The 18,896-nt window shown below is 39.2% G+C and overlaps 1 protein-coding gene across 11 annotated transcripts in view; it reads left to right on the forward strand.

Annotated features, from left to right (window-relative positions):
* POLD3 (DNA polymerase delta 3, accessory subunit) overlaps positions 1-14,125 on the forward strand; it is a 51,335-nt gene extending 37,210 nt beyond the window's left edge. For all 11 annotated transcript variants that reach the window (XM_077867017.1, XM_077867014.1, XM_077867015.1 and 8 more), the window contains 4 exons: positions 503-615; positions 6,534-6,646; positions 8,027-8,102; positions 13,623-14,125. In XM_077867017.1, the coding sequence (XP_077723143.1) occupies positions 503-615; positions 6,534-6,646; positions 8,027-8,102; positions 13,623-13,825 (505 nt within the window). In that variant the 3' untranslated portion in view covers positions 13,826-14,125. The remainder of the gene's footprint in view (positions 1-502; positions 616-6,533; positions 6,647-8,026; positions 8,103-13,622) is intronic.
* Positions 14,126-18,896: the final 4,771 nt, after the last annotated feature.

Genomic DNA, 18,896 nt, shown 5'->3' on the forward strand with positions numbered 1-18,896 from the left:
CTGATACACTTCCACTTAGCTTTCAGTTTTCAAATAAGAGTTTTGTTCCATAGCATTTTATTCATCCAGTAATATTTATCACATTGTCTCCTGTGTATTGGTTTTTATTTCTCTTGCCAGAGCTTCTTGAGAACAGTATTTTCTTCATCTTTCATCTTCAGTGTTTAGCAAAGAGCCTCTGTGTACGTAGTAGCTGCTTATTTAATGCTTGTTGAATGATTGAAATGCCAATAGAAGTAAGAAGGAATTTGTAGTGATTCTTTATGAATTGGTGAGTAGCTTCTAATGATCTATATAGAGAGCTAGAAAAATGTTTAATTCTGGTCACCCCATGAAGAGACTAGGTTGTCAACAGTATATCCTTAAAAAGAATCCTTATTAGTCTACTTTGACTCTTCTGTCTTCTGGAATTAAGACCATGAGTTATGAAGCAAGACTCATAATAGCATATAAATACTCATATTTTTATTTTGTGTAACATGCTTAAATTTTTCCTGAATAGTAACAGGGGGAAGCGAGTGGAGTTATCTGATGATGAAACAAAAGAAACTGAAAATATGAAGAAAAAGAGGAGAAGAATCAAACTTCCTGAGTCTGATAGCAGTGAAGATGAAGGTGAGCATTGCTATTAATTTTTGGCTAATGGGATTGTCTCAGTCAGGCTGCTATAACAAAAATACCACACACTGGATAGCTTAAATAAGACAAATTTGTTCCTCACAGTTCTGAAGACTGAGAAATCCAAAATCAAGGCACTGTCTGATGTGTAGTTCTGGATGAGGAGCTCTCTTCCTACTTTGTAGGATACCTTCTTGCCATATCTTCACGTGGTAGAGAGAGAAATCCTCTCTCTTATATGGACAGTAATCTCATTCCATTAATTACTTCCCCCACGGCCTCACCTCTAGATAACATCACTTTAAGGATTAGAGCTTCAGCATATGAATTTTGGGGAGCACAAACATTCAGTCCATAACAGGAGTCAATTCTTATGATGCTCAGGGAGTTAAGAAGTAATTTATTATAGATCACAGTAACAGTAGCAATCCTAGTTTTGTGAGACATATAGCACCATTAAAGTCTCCATTAGCCTTTTGACCAGAACTGTCATTTTCTGGTAATGTGCCAAAATAACAAATATGAAAGAGAATAAGGATTATTATTATATATATTATCAAAGACCTTTTCTCTTTAGAAAATGAAATGGGGATATGCTTTTGGCCAACTTCATGTCAGTCTTTTAAAATGGGTAATATGGTAGGCATCAAGGGTGGAGGTGGTACAGTGGTGTTCTGCACCACATAAGTATAACTGTGCTAAGATTAAAAATCTATAGTTCATTGTTGAAAGGGAACCATAAACCCTTTCAGTTTCAGGCTGTGGGCTCTATTTTAAGATAAATAGAATAAGGACAAGATTCTTACCTGGAAAATTAATGTGCCTTTTCAAAGAATATCAAGTATTCTAATACCAAGATCTCTTCCCAAAGAGTGTAAATGTGTAAATGAAGGTGTAAAGAAAGAATAGGCTGCTATGGAGAAAGATGCCTTGGTTGAACTGATATGCCAGATGACTTCTACCCTGCTTTGAGAACAGTGATGAAAAGCTTGAGTTTCTGTAATCAGTTCTCCATGATTTTTTGCCATGCTGGGTATAAAAGATTTTGAGGGGTTAGAGAAATCTAAATCTAGTCCAAAGGAATTCAGCAAAAGGTACAAAGACAAACTGATGCTAAAAGAGATTAAAGAAGAATAACAAATATGGAAAAAAAACCTGTTCTGCTGTTGTGGGACAAAATAAACTGGCTAGACTCTACTCTTACCAGAAACTGCTGGAAGATCTGAAAATGGCAGAGGAGGCTTCCCCAAAGCAACTCAGCAACGGTATATGTACAAATGAGTGAAAAACCAAATTGTATAAACAAATGACTGTAATGCAAAAGAGATGAACAGACCTAAGAAATTACACAAGGAAATTAAATCTGTGATAGATGTACATCTTTGACTCTTCAATGGATTTAGATCCTAATAGCCATGCTTACATGTTGGAGGGTATAGGCTTTTTTTATTAATTTAAATTCAATTGCCAACATATAACACCCAGTGCTCATCCCATCAAGTGCCCTCCTTAGTGCCTGTCACCCCTGGAGTTTATGGCCTTTGATATCCTGTGAGAGGTTTAGTGCCTACCAGAGCTGTGATTATTTAATGACTTTGGAATAGGTAGAAATAGGGCATTGTGAGCATCCCAGAGCGACAGTTGCTATATACTCATTGCATGTGCTTTATCAAAATGCTTTAACCAAGACTACTGAAAAGAAGATACCCAAACATGTGGATGCAACAAGAACCATCAAGAAACATTCTGACTAGTTAAGAATTATGGAGAAATGGAGGCAACTCCATGCAGATACATGGGGAAAATAATTAGGAAGTAACAGAGATATGTGCTAATTGGAATAGTCTTCCCTATTTCAACCAGGAAAAGGCCTTGGGGAAGATTCTGGAAGAGTCTTTCAAGCCAGCAGCCTAATGTACTAGAAAAGGTAAACTAGATACTTTCGTGAAAGGAGTCACCTCTAAGTCAAGGAATTACTGTGGTTAAGCACTCATTATGTACTTCTGAAATATCTCTGTAGTTCTGATCCTTAGCCCACAAAAATAGTACCTGTGGGTGATTAGAAATATGAGTGGGGCTATTAGTTTGGAAAGAAGAGAGAAGAAATGTGATAGAAGTGGATAACCCATAATAATAGATAATATAGGGACGCCTGGGTGGCTCAGTGGTTTAGCACCGCCTTTGACCCAGGGCGTGATCCTGGAGTCCTGGGATCAAGTCCCGCATCGGGCTTCCTACATGGAGCCTGCTTCTCCCTCTGCCAATGTCTCTGCCTCTTTCTCTCTCTATGTCTCTCATGAATAAATAAATAAAATCTTTAAAAAATAATAAGACTATAGATGAGAGGCTCAGATTTTTTATCTAGAAAAGATAATTAGGATCTGACTAAATACATAAACCTTTGCCATTTTATTCCTGAATTGTTTGTCTCAAAGCCAATGGGCTTTTATTTTAAACCTTCACATAGTCTCTAACCTATTACCATTTTATTACCAGTATATACTATTCAGTATGCTGACTTCAGCTAGAAATTAGTAGATGAGCAACAGGAGTAAGGGAAATGGCAGAGACTTTGGAGTCAAACAGACCTGGGTTTAAATCTTACCTCTGCCACTTACTGTGTGACTTTAGGCAGATTGTTTAATTTCTCCACTTCCTTGTTTCCCTATCTCTAAATTGAGGATGTTATCACACACTGTGTAGGTTTTTTATGAACATCAAGTAAGATACATCAACAGTGCCAGGACAGTGGTTGATATAGCAGGTTTTCTTACAGTTCACCCCACTTTTTCTATGGAGGTGTTCTGTAAGTGCTAAACAATAGTAAGTCTCTTAGAAATTCTGTTCAACTTCATCTTTAACTACTCAGGGGACTTTTCCTTTGTTTCTCTTCATGGCAGTCATAAGCACCTTTAGCAATTCTACGTACTCTGTTTATAAAGCAAGAGAGGCCAGACCCAGAAAGAAATCACATTAAGAGTAATGTCCACATTGCTAGAAAGAAATAGTTTTAACTGATATGTTTAAGTTTTTGCTGACATTTTCAGTTTTTGCAAATTGCTTATGGAGAATGTTAAGCAAATGACCTTCCTCTTTTTAGAGTCATATAAGTAGTTTAAAAAATTTCCTAGGAACCTATGACTGATTTCCAGGAATTGTAATTATCTCTCTCTGCCATAGAACTCATTGATTAAACAGTGATTACATTGCTGGATCCCTGAAATTAGTTTTACCACAGTTCTTATTCTGCCCCGATAAAGGTTGCTTTCCTGGGGTAAGTGTTAGCATTTACCATCTGAGTACCTTTTCATCTGAAGGGCTGCAAATTCATTACAAATATTTTTAAAATACACTAATGTAAAACATTCCTTATGCTTATGTCTCTAAAAATATATCAAGGGAGAATGCCCTGATGGTAAAAACTAAAGTAGATAAACATGGGTTATAGCATATGAATGTGGCCAAATTTTTAAAAATCTTTGAATCTCAGGTAAATAAAATAATGGAAATAGTGATTTTTGTTGGGTTATTATGAAAATGAATGATTAATGTTTGTAAAGCCCAGAAGATTCTAGTTGTTTTCCCCATCCTTCCTTCCTTAAAATATTTTACTTAAAAGATTTTCTTAAAAAAAAAAAAAAAAAAAAAAGATTTTCTTAAAGTGAGACACAATTTGAAAAATTAAATAAAATAGAAGTTTTGTAATAGATAGTAACCTTTCCTGTCTGACTCATCTAATTGACTGATGCTTCTCTTGTCGACTTTTCTCCCATCTGCCTTCCATCTTCTGGGAATTTGTTGAAAATTCTTATTCATTACAAGTTCCTGGCTCTCTCTTTTCTCTTCCCTGTTATAGTGGGGATAGGGGTGGAGGGGCAGGTTCACAGCATTTCATTCCTTTGCCATCACCATCATTGTAATGATTCTCTTTTGGGGGATGTGGGAAGGGAGAGGGACGTTTATGCTGACTCTTCTTTGACCCAGAAGCCCCTCATCCCAAATTTAGTTCAGAAAATGATTGTTTTCCTTTATTAAAAATACTGTGTTCAGTGCCAGGGGAATTGTGGTGTCTCTGCCTCTATGGAGGTTAGAGTCAGAGGGGGAGCTAGATAAACAAACAGTTCCATACAGTGTCGTGAGAGGGGTCTTAGAGGGTGCCACTAGGATTAAGTGTTTTTGTGGTTACTGAAGTGGAAATAGAATTAAAACTAAATTTATTACTGTGAGTACTCTGGATTCCTTTTCTTTGGCTTCCTCACTGTGTAAACTTTCCTCCTGCCCCTGTAAAACATGTGACACAGTTTTCTTAATTGCTATACCTTTAGAAAAATAGAAGCTTGGTTCTGTTATTTGACTTTGCTCTTGCTTACTTGAGCTCCTGTCATGTTCTCTAGCTTCCCACAGCTGGGTTGCTAGCTGGACCACTTTCCTCATATGTTTCTGACTCTTGCTTCCCAGAGCTTATAAAGTTTTGGGGCCCATTTCATACTGAAGTGTATAATTTATTGTTTCATTCTGGCTCTTGTTGTACTTCACCTCTTTAGGTCATTTGGCCTTGAACCCTCCAGTGTCATAATTTTTAACACTGACCTAATCAGTTGGGAGAATTTCAGATCCAAGACTTGTGCTAAGAATTTGAATACAGCCAGGAGATTCAGGGAGCAGGTGAGGCTAAGCAGCTACCCAGTCTTTTTACCAGTAATTTCTTTGTGATGATTATGCAATAGGTCAGCTGAGGATTTTCACTTCCTCTCTCATGGACTTTATACAAGACCAGTATTTCTGGAACTGTTCCGGAATGGTGGGATCCTTCTGGTGATTCTCTCTCTTCTCGGGTGATACCACTTCCAGGTCAATATTTCTTTCCTAAAAGTGTTCTTTCCTGCCAATCTCACTGTAGGAGAACAGTGTACCAAAATTACTAGAAATAATTGCCCTATACAATATTGAGCCAGTTTAAGTTGTTAGAATTATAATTGTGAATATTTCAAAGTGGTTTTTCTTCTAAAGTTTATGCTCTTAAAGTCAGCTGGGAATTTTTGATCTAACATGTTAGGTGATTGCAAATAATCTTTATATCACAGTCCCAAAGACTGTGATATAACCCGAGCATGGAATATTTGGTATAATCCGAGCATTATATCCACTTAAAGAAAATGTCTGCCCTTAATGGTGAGGCAACACAGGATAGTTGGGATAGTAAGGCTGTGGCATCAGACTGACTGAGGTTGAAAACCTCTTGCCTCAATTACAAGCTCTGTGATCTTGGCAAGTTAATTAACCTCTTTGAATCTCTTTTTACTCAACTGTAATGTGTGAATAATAATATTTGTCTCTTAGGGTTGTTGTGAGAAAAAATGAAATACAAGCGGAATACATGACACATGTACATGATCAACAGATATTTGTAAAACAACTTTATATCCTGACTTTCCTGTAAAGTAAAAAGTTTAGATAAGATGATCTCTAAGGTATATTCCAGCTTTAGTAATTCTTAATTCTCTCGTTTTCTTTGTATAAAATTAAGAAAATGTGTTTCTTTTTTTTTTTTTTTTTTTTTTTTAAAGATTTATCTATCTATTCCAAGGAGAGAAGGAGACAGAGAGTGAGCAGGGGAAGGGGCAGAGGGAAAGAATCTTCAGGCAGAGACCCAGAGGGAGCTCCATCCCACAACCCATGAGATCATGACCTGAGCTAAAACCAAGAGTCGGACACTTAAGTGACTGAGCTACCTAGATGCCTGAAGAAAAAGTGTATTTTAAAGATATATAACTGCAGAGCCCTTGGTTGTCATGAATTACTGCTTGCAAAATGTCTTTTGTTGGATGTGGAAGTTTAAAAAGCCACTGGAGAAGGTATTGTACCACATAGTACCACAGCTCTCTCTCTTATCTAAGCTTATTTCATTATTTCAGTTATAGCAGATTCTCCTGGGGATTATGAAGCTGAGTCACCATCCCCACCTCCTCCTCCTTCTCCACCTCCTGAACCAGTGCCAAAGACTGAGCCAGAGCCTCCTTCCGTCAAGGTAAAACTGTACTGGGATGGTTGCCTTTCCATCTGTCCTTTGTCTCCCAAGGATCTGAAACTCCTTTGCTGAATCAGATGCTGCTGTACATTTCACAGATACCAGTAGAGGGCTCTTGTCTCATTTTGCTCTTCTGTAGGTACTATAGACTGGCATTCCCTCTCTTCTCACCTGAAGTGAGAGTTTGGCTAAAGGGGCAGAATCCTAGGAAGGTTGCAGAGGTCAGGCCTGGGAGTTTTGTTTTTCATGACTTCTAGCATCAGGACTGCTGTGCTACCCAACTCCTGTTGAAATTGTGCAAAATAAGGTCTTGCTTGCAACTTATATACATTTATTGCTCTTCATGAACTCTCCTGGAACAGGGCAAGGTGAGAAAAGCTGGTAACAAATGGGGAAATACAGTTTTGAATGATCTTCAACTGCACCTTGTCTGTATCTATTAGTGTAGATAATGAAGAGTTGAGGAAAGGGGTGCTAACAAGTTTTTTTTTTCCCCTTTTATGACTATTAGTTTTCCTTAATTATATTAAGACTGTTATTTAAATTTTGCACTGATTTATTCATTAGCTGAAGAGAAAATGGATAAAAGACCAGTGGAGATGAAAGGAAATTGATACTAGTAATAACCTATGTGAGACTAAATTAGATGGAGGCAATGTTGCAGTGTCGAGGCTGAAATAGCAAGTATCTACAGCAAGGGGGGGATGCCTTGGAGACCTCTCATGTGGTTTAGGGGCCTTCCCTTTTGCTCCCATAATGTCTGCCACCGCCCTCCATTAAAGACCTTACCACAGTGAACTGCGGAGGTCTGTTTGTCTTATTTCTCTCCCCGACTGAGTCCTTGTCCTATTGGTCTTTTCAGCCATGGGGCCGACACTACTCAACCAAAGTTTGTTGACTGAATGAACAGTTTTGTTGTTGTTTTTTAGATTTTTGAATTTATTGATGAGAGACAACAGAGAGAGGCAGAGACATAGGAAGAGGGAGGAGAAGCAGGCTCCATGCAGAGTGCCCAATGTGGGACTCGATCCTGGGACTTCAGGATCACACCCTGAGCCAAAAGGCAGAAGCTCAACTATTGAGCACCCAGGCATCCCCAAATGAACATAGTTCTTTGCTGAATGTGCTTCTCATCTCATAAACAATTAAACATCCAGCTTGCGTGTATAAGAACAGAACTTGTCTGAGTGGTAGGACTAGTCCTGAAAGGAAATGGGTAGAGTTCCTCATTCAACTTTTTATCATCATGGAATAAATATTTGGAGAGTGATTGTTATAGATTAAAAAGCTTTTGTTATTCTTCTCTATAGATTAATTGGTTGGCTGGATGTTGTAACCTCTGATCTCCCTGTGATTTTTTTTTTTTTTTTTTTTTTTAAGAGCTCAAGTGGAGAAAAAAGAAAACGAAAACGGGTGCTGAAATCAAAAACCTTTGTGGATGAGGAAGGCTGCATAGGTAAGAGTTTTTGGCTCCAAATCTAGAGATAGAGCTATTACTGTAAAGAGGCTTCGTAATCTCATACAGAGCAGTGCTCCTTGAACTTGAGTGTGCACATGACTCATCCCTAAGTGAGGCCGTGCTGCTAGTCTGTGGCACACACTCTGAGTAGCAGAGTATAGAGAACACTACAACTAAAGTCAGGATGTGGGTCCTTATTTGGGCTGTATGCTGTAGAAATGAGCTTTGAGATCTTGGATGAAAGTCACATCACCTCTGGTGAGGAGTTTCTTGATCTATGGAATGGATGTAAAATATCCATTTTTTATGTGTATGTGGAGTTGTGAAGATGCAGATGAAGAAACATTTAAAAACCACTTTTGGGGCACCTGGGTGGCTCAGTCGGTTGAGCGTCTGACTCTTGATTTTGGCTTAGGTCATGATCCTAGGGTCATAAGATCGAGATTGGTATCAGGTTCCCTATTTAGCAGGGAGTCTGCTGGAGATTCTTTCCTTCTGCCCCTCCCCACACCTGCTCGTTCTCCGTGTATGTGTGTGTGTGTGTTGTGTGTGTGTCAAATCTTTAAAAAAAACACACACACACTTTCAAGGTGGAAATAGTACCAACCTAAGATGTTACAGACGTTGAGAAACTTTTTTTACAATGGTTGTTTTATACATTTGAACAGTGGAAAAGAAGCCCCACAGATGATGAGACTCTGAAGAGAGTCAAGAGTCTTCTTGGTATTTTGTCCCATTTGTTCTACAGAGGGGTTTGACTCTTCCACATCACTTCCTTTATGTTTCCTGTTTGTAAGTCACAGGCTTTCTATGGTGACCTAGAGAGGTATTAGAATTTAGACTTTGAGTTATAAGTGATTCTCCAGCCATTGCTTAAGCTTATCTTCCCCTTCCCTAGTTGAGCCAAGTTTCTTTGGGCCTTTCACCATGCAACCTCCAGTCCTGGTGCTGTCTTTCTCTGTTTAGAGAAGGTTGTGGGCTTAGGCTCCTGAACCTCTTATAAGTTGGCTAACTCATAATTGTAGTTTCTCCCTTCCTGTGGCACTTGCTCTCCTAAAGTATTTTTTCCCTTTCTTGATTTTCCTTTTCTGGTTCAAAACTTACATCCTAAAAAGATTGATCAACTCCAAAGAATCCACTTTTTCTAGGATATGTAGTTGTGAGAACTAGTGTGAGCTCCATCTCATTGTTCCCCCACCTCCCACCCCTCTGAAAAGGCCTGTGCTGTTTTAATCGTAGCAGATGATCAGGGAATAAAATTCCTTACATGTGGAAATTTGTCTTTTCAGTGCCAAATTTTTTGTGAGCCTGTGAATTCTGGACTTTGAGCAGGGTTGGATTTTTGGTTTTTCGTTCTGTTTGGTTTTGTCTGCTTTCAGTCTTTTGATAGTATATTCTCAGGCCTTTTTTTTTTGTTTGTTTGACTATTGGTGATATTATATATATTTACTATTGAAATTCTTGTTTTTCTTTTCTTTTAAATTTAAGAGGACAAAAGGCTCAGTGCCAGTTTTTTCCTCCTTCTACCCCAAAAGAAAAACGTGAGATATATCATTGTGAGCATTCACTGGGAGTTTGTGGCTAATTACCTATTGCTTTGTTCAAAACAGTACTCAAGTTTGGGCCAGGTATGGGATGTGGGCTTTTTGCACTCCTGTCTCCAGACAGGACTATAAAGAGCCTTGGATGCAACAAAGAAAACTGTGCTCACATAGCACTTTTTTTTTTTTTTTTTTTTTTAAGGTTTTTAGTCCAAACTCAACCAATGAATCTTGGCTCCTGTTACCAACAAAGGAGTTGTGCTTTCCTCTCTCTGTTTGGACTATTCCAAGTGTACCAGCATAGGGGGCTTGCCCTGTCCTATGTTGGATCAGAGTTGGTATGGGGGTTTTAAAAACTGATCTTTCCCTTTTTGTGATTTTGCTGCAGGGACTAGGGATTTGAGCCCCTGAGATAAGTTTGGGGTAGACTTCTGGATGAGGTGGATTTCCAAGAGCAAAACGTTTGAATGGAGAATAATTCTGATATTACCCACATTAATTGGGTTGTCTTGTGGCAGCATAGACCAGTTGCATGTTATTCAGTTAAAATAAAATAAAAGTTCTATATCTTTAAGTTGAAATCTCCTTTGTCTTGTAATTTGAAATAACTACAGCTTTCAATATAGAAATCCTTCTTTTAGCTCTCGGTGTATACCACATGTGCTGCTTAAGAAACTTTGTCAGTGTTGCCCTCACTGGTTTTTAACAACCCCCCCGCCAAGCAATGCATTGCACAGATTGGCAATGAGACAACCAGTGGTTTCAGTAATAAGTAATGAAATAATGAGCTAATTGATTTTAGAGTTTAATATTATAGACCCGCTGCCATTTGAATACAAAATACAGCTTATGAAGGAGCAAGTCTTACGCTAACAACTACTAGTAAGTTGTTTCTTTTCTATATCTGCATGTGACTCTCATACTTTCCTAATTGAAGATACCGAGTAAATAGTAGCTCATAAGTTTGTTCCAATAATCTTTTCAATTTGTCTATAAGATGGTGGTAGTGTTCAGGGATCATAATTGCTGAACCTATAGGTATGCCATGGGAATTCCTTAAGTATCTTAGTGCAACATTTCTCAAACTTGTCTAAGTATATGCATTACTTGAGGATCTTGATAAAATCTAAATTCTGATTCAAGAGGCCCTTAGGCAGGGTCTGAAATTCTGCATTTCTAGTAAACTCATGGGAGGTTCTAATGCCTCTGGTCCGTGGAGCACAGTTGAGTAATAAGGCCTTTGAGAATACTTGTGTGTGTGCGTGTGCCTGTGTGTGTGTGTGTGTGTGTGTGTGTATAGCACCTCTAAGTTGACAGGAATCAACAAAATGAATTCTAGGCTCTTGAAAGTAATGACAGATCCTAAAAACTCTTAAGGAGGGAATCATTAATTATTCAACCTTAGTGGGATTAGATGGGTACAGAGAAAGGAAGCTCCACTGCCAACAGCCAGTTTACCTCTAATATGACTTTCCCATTATGAGGGGGAAAAATAGCATGGAGGGGTACTTGCCCTAAGATTACTAGGTGCATCCGTACTTTCTGTGAGGCAGTGTTACCCCATTTTACAGGGGAGGAAAGAACAGTGATTGTCAAAGTGTGGTCCCCAGACCAGCAGCACCAGCATTCCCTGAGAATGTGTTAGAAAAGTGAATTCTCAGGCAGCCCGGGTGGCTCAGCAGTTTAGTGTCACCTTCAGCCCAGGGCCTGATCCCGGAGACCCGGGATAGAGTCCCACATCAGGCTCCCTCTGCCTTTGTCTCTGCCTCTCTCTCTCTCTCTCATAAATAAATAAAATTTAAAAAAAAAGAAAAGCGAATTCTCAGTTCTATCCCTGACCTACTGAATCTGAAACTCTGGAAATACAGTCCAGCAATCTGTTTGAACAAGCCCTGTAGGTGATCCTGATGCACATCAGAAGTTTGAGAATATATAAGTGACAGACTGATACTAGTTCTTTTTTTTTTTTTTTGGCAGAAGGACACACTTTATTGAGCCCCTCAAGCCTAGTTCCAGACTGATACTAAAATGCAGACATGTTTGATTCCAAAGCCACTGCCTCTAGAACAATTTGACTTGTATCAAATTGTATATATTTTATTAAATATATTTATTATATATAATAAATAAATTTATTAAATATAAATTTATTAAATATAAATAACAATATAAATTAAATATAAATTGTATATTTTATTAAAAAGAACAATCAATAATTGATTAGGAGCACCTGCGTGGTTCAGTTGGTTAAGTGTCTGCCTTCAACTTGGGTCATGAATCCGGGGTCTTGGGCTCGAGTTCTGCGTTGGGCTCCCTGCTTGGTGGGGAGTCTGCTCTCTCCCTCTCCCATTGCCCCTCTCCCCCCGCATGCTCTCTCTCTCTTTCAAATAAATAAAATCTTTTAAAAAAATAAATAATTGGGACACCTGGGTGGCTCAGCGGTTAAAGCATCTGCCTAGGGGATCCCTGGGTGGCTCAGCCTGCCTTTGGCCCAGGGCGGGATCCTGGAGTCCTGGGATGGAGTCCCACGTTGGGCTCCCAGCATGGAGCCTGCTTCCCCCACCTCCTGTCTCTCTCTCTCTCTCTCTCTCTCTCTCTTTCTCAGTGTGTGTGTCTATCATGAATAAATAAATAAATCTTAAAAAAAAAAAATCTGCCTTTAGCTCAGGGTGTGATCCTGGGGTCCTGGGATCGAGTCCCACATCAGGCTTCCTGCATGGAGCTGCTTTTTCTTCTGCCTGTGTCTCTGCCTTCCCGTCTCTCTCTCTCTCTCATATAAATAAAATCTTTATAAAAATTAATTAAGTGCTTGAACCTATTATTGTTCTTTAAGTGGAAAAATACCTTTCACTTCAATTGTTTGAGCATTTATTATGCCTATTAGGTTACTGTGTTCAACCAAGAGGAGATGTTTTCCCTTATTGCTTCTCTTCAACCTCTGGCTGCAGCCATTAAGGCTGAGAAAGAATTTAGAGGTTAATACAACTGGTTATACAGCTGCTGCAGCTCTCTCAAGTCACAGGAAGGTGGCATTGTGCTGTTTGGTTTGTGTACCACAGTAATACTAAAGAGACCCTCATCAGACTGACCTCATTGTTGGAAGTTATTGCTTGTGCCCTTTTCAGCTTCTTTGTACTGACTGCTCACTGATATACTTCTTTTCAAAGTTTTCCTTTGGGGAGGGGTCAGTGAATTTTATTGATGTAAGAGAAGGCAAAATATGCCTTTGGCTGATAGGGAGTTAAAAGAATTGGTAACTTTGGTTTCTCATTTTATTATTGTCCTTACTTAAAACTATCAAGTTTGTCCTATGATTGAATTTGCTTGGGGCAGTTAACTTTATGATGTAGACCACTGCTAAGTCTTGGGTCATTCAGACCTAAGAATCAAACAACTGAGTAATCTATAATTCTTTGTACTTGGGATATACAGAGTGGGTGATATCAGGATAGAACTAGCCAGGAGGGTCCATGACTGTGCGCCCAGCTAGACAGAATGGGGACTGGCATATAGAGCAGAAATTAGGGCCAGGGAAACCAGCAGTGGACATAGGCAAGCACTGTTGGCCAGGGAAGTGAAACTGAAGAAGTCAAGGCATAGAGGTAGAAGTAGAAGTAGGTATCTGAAATATAGACAGTTCCAGTGCAGAATTTAGGAAGTTAGCTAGCATAGACCAGGACCCAAATGCAGAATTTGGGCAATCAAATGATAATGGCCCATTGAAAGGCATGAGACATAGCAGTGAGACAGTTAGGATGAATGTTGGTTCTGAGGCCATGTGAGCTCAGGATTTGTACTTCCTACCTGTGGCCGGATGTGATCTCCTGGTGGGAGAAAGCTTTGGTACCAGGTGAGCACACTCGCCTTGATCAGAGGGTCTTAGGGAATCAGAGTGAATGAGACATCTCATTCTCTTAATAGTAGTGCTCTAAATGACTTGACCCATTCCTATCCCATTTTTTCCTTCTTCTGCCAGTGACTGAAAAAGTCTATGAGAGTGAATCCTGCACAGATAGTGAAGAAGAACTTAAGATGAAGACCTCCTCCATACACAGACCCTCCACTATGACTGTGAAAAAAGAACCCAAAGAAGAACGAAAGGGCCCAAAGAAAGGGACTGCTGCTCTGGGCAAAGCCAACAGACAAGTATCCATCACCGGCTTCTTCCAGAGGAAGTGAACAGCCATCTCTGTTAGTTCTGAGGTGTGGAGTGGTCAAGGGAGAAGACCAAGGCAGACTCTCACTTACTGTGTAAGTTCATCCTGTGCCTCACCTTGCCTGTATCAAAAGACTTCTTCCATCCTGTGAGCTTTACACTGTTTCTGGTTTTAACCAAAGGGAAAGCACCTGGAAGCAAGAGGCAAAAAGAATATTTGAGAAGCTGTTATGTGTTCTAAGGACATTTTTTTAAGCACAATCTTTGACCTGTTCTGGAGAAGAATTCACTCCAAAAATAAATTATAACAGGTTTCAGAATTATCACTGAAGCTAGTTAGTTGCTCATTCACTGGGCCCTACCTACCCTGCGCCCTGAGCACTTATGGCTCAGGAAGTATTCCTCCTTGTTCCTTTGCATTCTGTGGACTTGTGTGGGTCTTCATTTATCCCTGAAGTTTACTCGACATGTTTACCACTCCCCCTGTAACCTCTTTCCCACTACCGTACTTCTGTGTGAAGCCATTTTCTGTAAGTCTTTTAAATCTTGGTTGGACTAAAGGCTGAAACAAAAATCTCCCCGTAATCCTCTAATCCTCTCTTCCTCTGTTATAAAGTACACTGACACTTGGCTACAGACCAGATCATTGCTTGTGTTCTCCCCCTTTCACAAAAACTCTCTGGACCTTCACTTGCAATTAGTAAGTAGGGAAAAGCCTCAGGCAGAGCACAAATAGAAATTACTTAGTGTTAGCATTGACGACAGTAGAGACCTTGCCATGCTGCTGACACAGGGCATGCTTTACACTGCTCTTTGTGATCTTTGTCTCCTCCCCTCTCCCACTCTCAATACTTAGTAAAACCCAGGCAGTGAAATGGAGTAAAATTTCTCCTTATTGAGGAACCTGAATGTTCAGAAACAGCAGTTTTCCAGGAATGTAATGAGGAAGAGATAAAGCACACATTTTTATACAGATGTTGTTCATCTGTATTTGTAACCCTCCCATTTGCCTGAAAATACAGGCTGCCCAAGAAAAGATGGAGAGATTGAGTTGTTAGTAGGACTAAACAGCTAGTAAAACATTTTCATTTGTTACTTATGGAAAATAATCTATTTCAGTGATAACTTTTAAGTGATTTCTGTGATGGCTGGACAGTGAGCTCAGTGGATGGAGATGGTGTGTGGTGGTGATCCTTCACAGTGAGGTCCAGGGGAAAGAACACAGGCTCAGCTGCTGGCGTAACTCACGACTAACAGATGAGGGATGTCTGACTTAGCCTGCGTATGTCGTGATGCAGTCAGCCGTCCACTGTTTAAGGTTATGATTGCAGCTGATCTTGGATTAACGTGAACATCTTTAGCAGCCATCATGCAGCTCTCCGGCCAGGCACTGTGTGAACTTGATTGAGACCAGAAGTTTGAGAGATGAGTCCTGGCATTATGTCCAGGACTTAGAAGGCAGAGGCTTTGTGTAGCAAGCAAAGGTTGACTTATTCCACAGCCTTTTCTTTTTAAAATGTGAAAGGATGGAAAGCCTGCACTTATCTTTACAAAAAACCTCTAAAGAGTGATCTCTTTTAAAATGGTTATTTTTGTCATTGCCTCTAAGTCATTTTTCTTTTTTTTTATTTTTTTATTTATTTATTTTTTATTTTTTCTAAGTCATTTTTCTAAATAAGAATGAAAAATTAAAAAACAACGGTCTGGTCTTTTTTTTTTTTTTTTTTAATTATTCTGAGATCTCTAGTATAACTGAATTTTGAACTGGAAAGTTCTTGCTCATGGTTGGAGTTCCACCTTTAAAAGGATTATGAAAATCCTGTGATCACTACACCCAGTATACTGCCTTAACTCTGAGCTGTCTACAAGGCTTAGAAAGGAGTAAAGTGGTGGCCTTTTTTTTTTTCTTTTTATACAAAACTCTACCATGTTCTCCACAGGAGTTAAATAAATATGAGAAGTTGTGTTAAAACAGTGCTTCAAACTGAATGTCTGCTGAGGCTGTTACTTGACAGAACAGCAGCAGTGTGTGCAGTTATCTCAACTCTGAATAGGAACAAGGCTGGTTTTCAGTTTATATTGTTAAAACTGCACACCCATAGTTTGAGATGAACAAGTTATGTGCTGCCTTCATCATTTTTTCAACCCCATGAGAAATCTTAGTTTCAGCCAACATCATTTTTTAGTTTGTTTAGGAGAAAATATAGTCCTGATCTTGCACATTGTATTAGTTTGCCTTCATCATTTGCTAGCCATGTGACCTTGGACACATTTCTAAGCCTCGAGTTTTTTGTCAAAATAGAGCTAAAACAAATTACTATGGATTGTCAAGACTGAAGAAATGTTTATTATATGGTATAATAAGCATAAATTTGGTATACAAGTGGTAGCACATAGGTGCTCTACAAGTGGTGGCTTTCTTCCTGATGTGAAAAATGTTCAGTCAGCTACCAGCTTTCTGAAATGTTATCAAGGATATGAGCCAGATATTACACTGTTTCAAAGTCATCATTATGACTATAAATGTGATCAAAGGGAGAAGATAATTCTATTTTATGAAAAATTTTAGAGAATAGGTATTTTTCTTTTGAAAGAAGGTAAGGTTTCCTCAGCTATATTTACTATTCACGAAAACATTTATGTGTGTCTACTATGTGTCAGGCCTCTGACCTTGGCACAGGAGGCTATAGTAGTGTCCTGCACTTGTCTACAAGCTCTAGTGGAAGAGGAAAAGTCAAGCCAGTAAAATGAAATTATAACATTCTATGTAAATTCAGTGATAAATAAGCACAGGGTTCTCTGAGAGCTCAGGAGGGTGGACATTCTTTCTGGAAGAGAGAAAGCTAAGCAGATATTTTTGAAAGATGAGTAGGATTTTACCAAGCAAAGAGGAATAGAAAAGATTTTCTAGGCAGAAGAACATGGCTTTGAGGGGAAATAGACAATAGACTTGGGAATTGGGAGGAAATGTATTGAGAAATGAAGCTGGGGTCCTGCTAAGGAGTTTGGATTTTATTTGAAGACTGTGAGGGCCAATTGATGAATTTTAAGAGAAATAACATTAGAAGTTGATTCTCAGAGGGCAGCTGGCATTTTCTTTGATCTTGTATGCCATATAGTATTTCTACCTATGTGTGCATGTTATATCTTAGTTCTAGTACTATTAAAATTAAAGTTTTAATGAGATTAATGAAAAATATCACTGTTAAAACGAGGCTGCTTAATTCTGGCAGCCAGTGTAGACCGTTGCAGTATTTCCCTTCTCTTCCCCCATCAATGCAGATTTCTTTAGCAGAAGTCATTTCAGTTTTTTGAAATTGATTTTAAAAACTGGGTAGTTCTCTGACACACTCAAGGATGTGTGCCTCTACTCACCTCCCTGAAAAGAACTGAGGAGGGGAGGGGGGATGAGTGGAACAGTTCTATTTCTTTTCTATCTTTGTTTCTCTGAGAAGACATTAGTTCTTTTACAGGAGAGAGCTGAAGAGAAGGGCCATATAAGGAAACTAAATAGTTTCTCCAGGACATGAGTAGAATGAGTGCATAATAATGTATTTGCCAGAAACGTACTCTGTGTCAAGACTCGTTTTGGTAAACTTGTCTCCTTTCATTGGTTCCGGGATCTCAGTGTGCTGTAATGCAGCTTTTTACCACCATGAAACATTCTGGGGCTGCCTCGTTTTGTTGTGAGAAGGCAGTATTGCTTTCTGAGTTATTGCCCTGGCGGCTCTGTAAATTAGCCCATGCTGTCACCATGCCCTCTCTAAAGGGTACATTGTACCCAAATGACTGCATTTAGGATTGACTCTTGCCACTCCCTGCTGCATGACACTCCTCACCACTTGTATCTGTGTCCAGTTTTTTTTGTGTTCTTAAGTGTGGGCCACCCACAGATTGCCACCCAGGCTCTTTAGCCAGAGAAACTTGGTAAGGCTTCTGGTCCAAACCCACCTTAATTCTAGAATTGCCCTTTCATTTCAAACTCTAAATATCGTCTGGCTCCCCCACACCATTCCCTCTCTTTTTTTCTCACTTGCTCTTGCCAGACTCCTTGTTTCTTGAGGCTTCTCTTTGGCTTCTCCTCCTCTTTTTTTCTTTTTTTAATACTCAAAAGTTCCTCATAGCCAGTCCTTCTTTGACTTCTTTCTTTTGGTTTTTCAGGCTTTCTTCAGGTTCTTTCACATCTTTTACTGGACTGCTCTTGAAGAATGGAAAAACCACGTTAATAGCTGCTTTGGATCATTCAAATCCAAAGTGTCAAGCAGTTGTTGAATGCTAGTTATGTTTACTCCTGAATAGCATACTTTAGAGACTGCTAGAGCTCAGAGGTTTATCATTTTGGAGTGGCAGGACATGCACCCTAAATAGCGTTATGTAGGAGTGTAGATGACACTTAGAGAAGTGATATACAAGGGACTTAATAATTCAGAAAATAACCAGGATAATCATAATGGGCAACATTTCATAGTCTTTTGTAAGAACAACAGAGCAGTTAACTCAAGTCACAGGCTGGGGAAGGTTCACCATTTGAGTGGATTTTATTTAACTGTTAGAATGTCACTCATCATTTACACAGTCATGGTATAAGTAATCCATTATTAAGTGAACCTTTAGTGGAGTTATTTCTGTTCTGTCTTAAGAATGAGAATATTGATAGGAAAGAAGCAGGTACCAAGGATTATTCCCAAAGCTAATTTATGGGATATATATTGCATTAGCATAAATTCAACTCAGTTTTGTGCATGCTCAATTTTGGCATACTGGGAGAGCAGGGTGCTTTGATGGAAACTGTACAAGTTGGGAGGCAGAGAGCTCTAAAGTCTAAGGTACTGACTTTAGTAAGGTACTCATTCTTCAAGAACTTGAGTCCTCATCTTTATTTGTTTATTTTAAAGAAGATTTTATATATTAGAGTGAGCATATGAGCCGGTAGAGGGAGGGGCAGGAGAGGGAGAGAGAGAATCTCAAGCAGACTGCACTGAGTGGAGCCCAACATGGGACTCGATCTCCTGACCTGAACTGAAATCAAGAGTTGGACTCAACTGACTGAACCACCCAGGTGCCCCTACTCATCTTTACAGTGAGCTACTTACT

This window comes from Canis aureus, chromosome 23, assembly GCF_053574225.1.
Source record: "Canis aureus isolate CA01 chromosome 23, VMU_Caureus_v.1.0, whole genome shotgun sequence".
Lineage (NCBI taxonomy): Eukaryota > Metazoa > Chordata > Mammalia > Carnivora > Canidae > Canis > Canis aureus.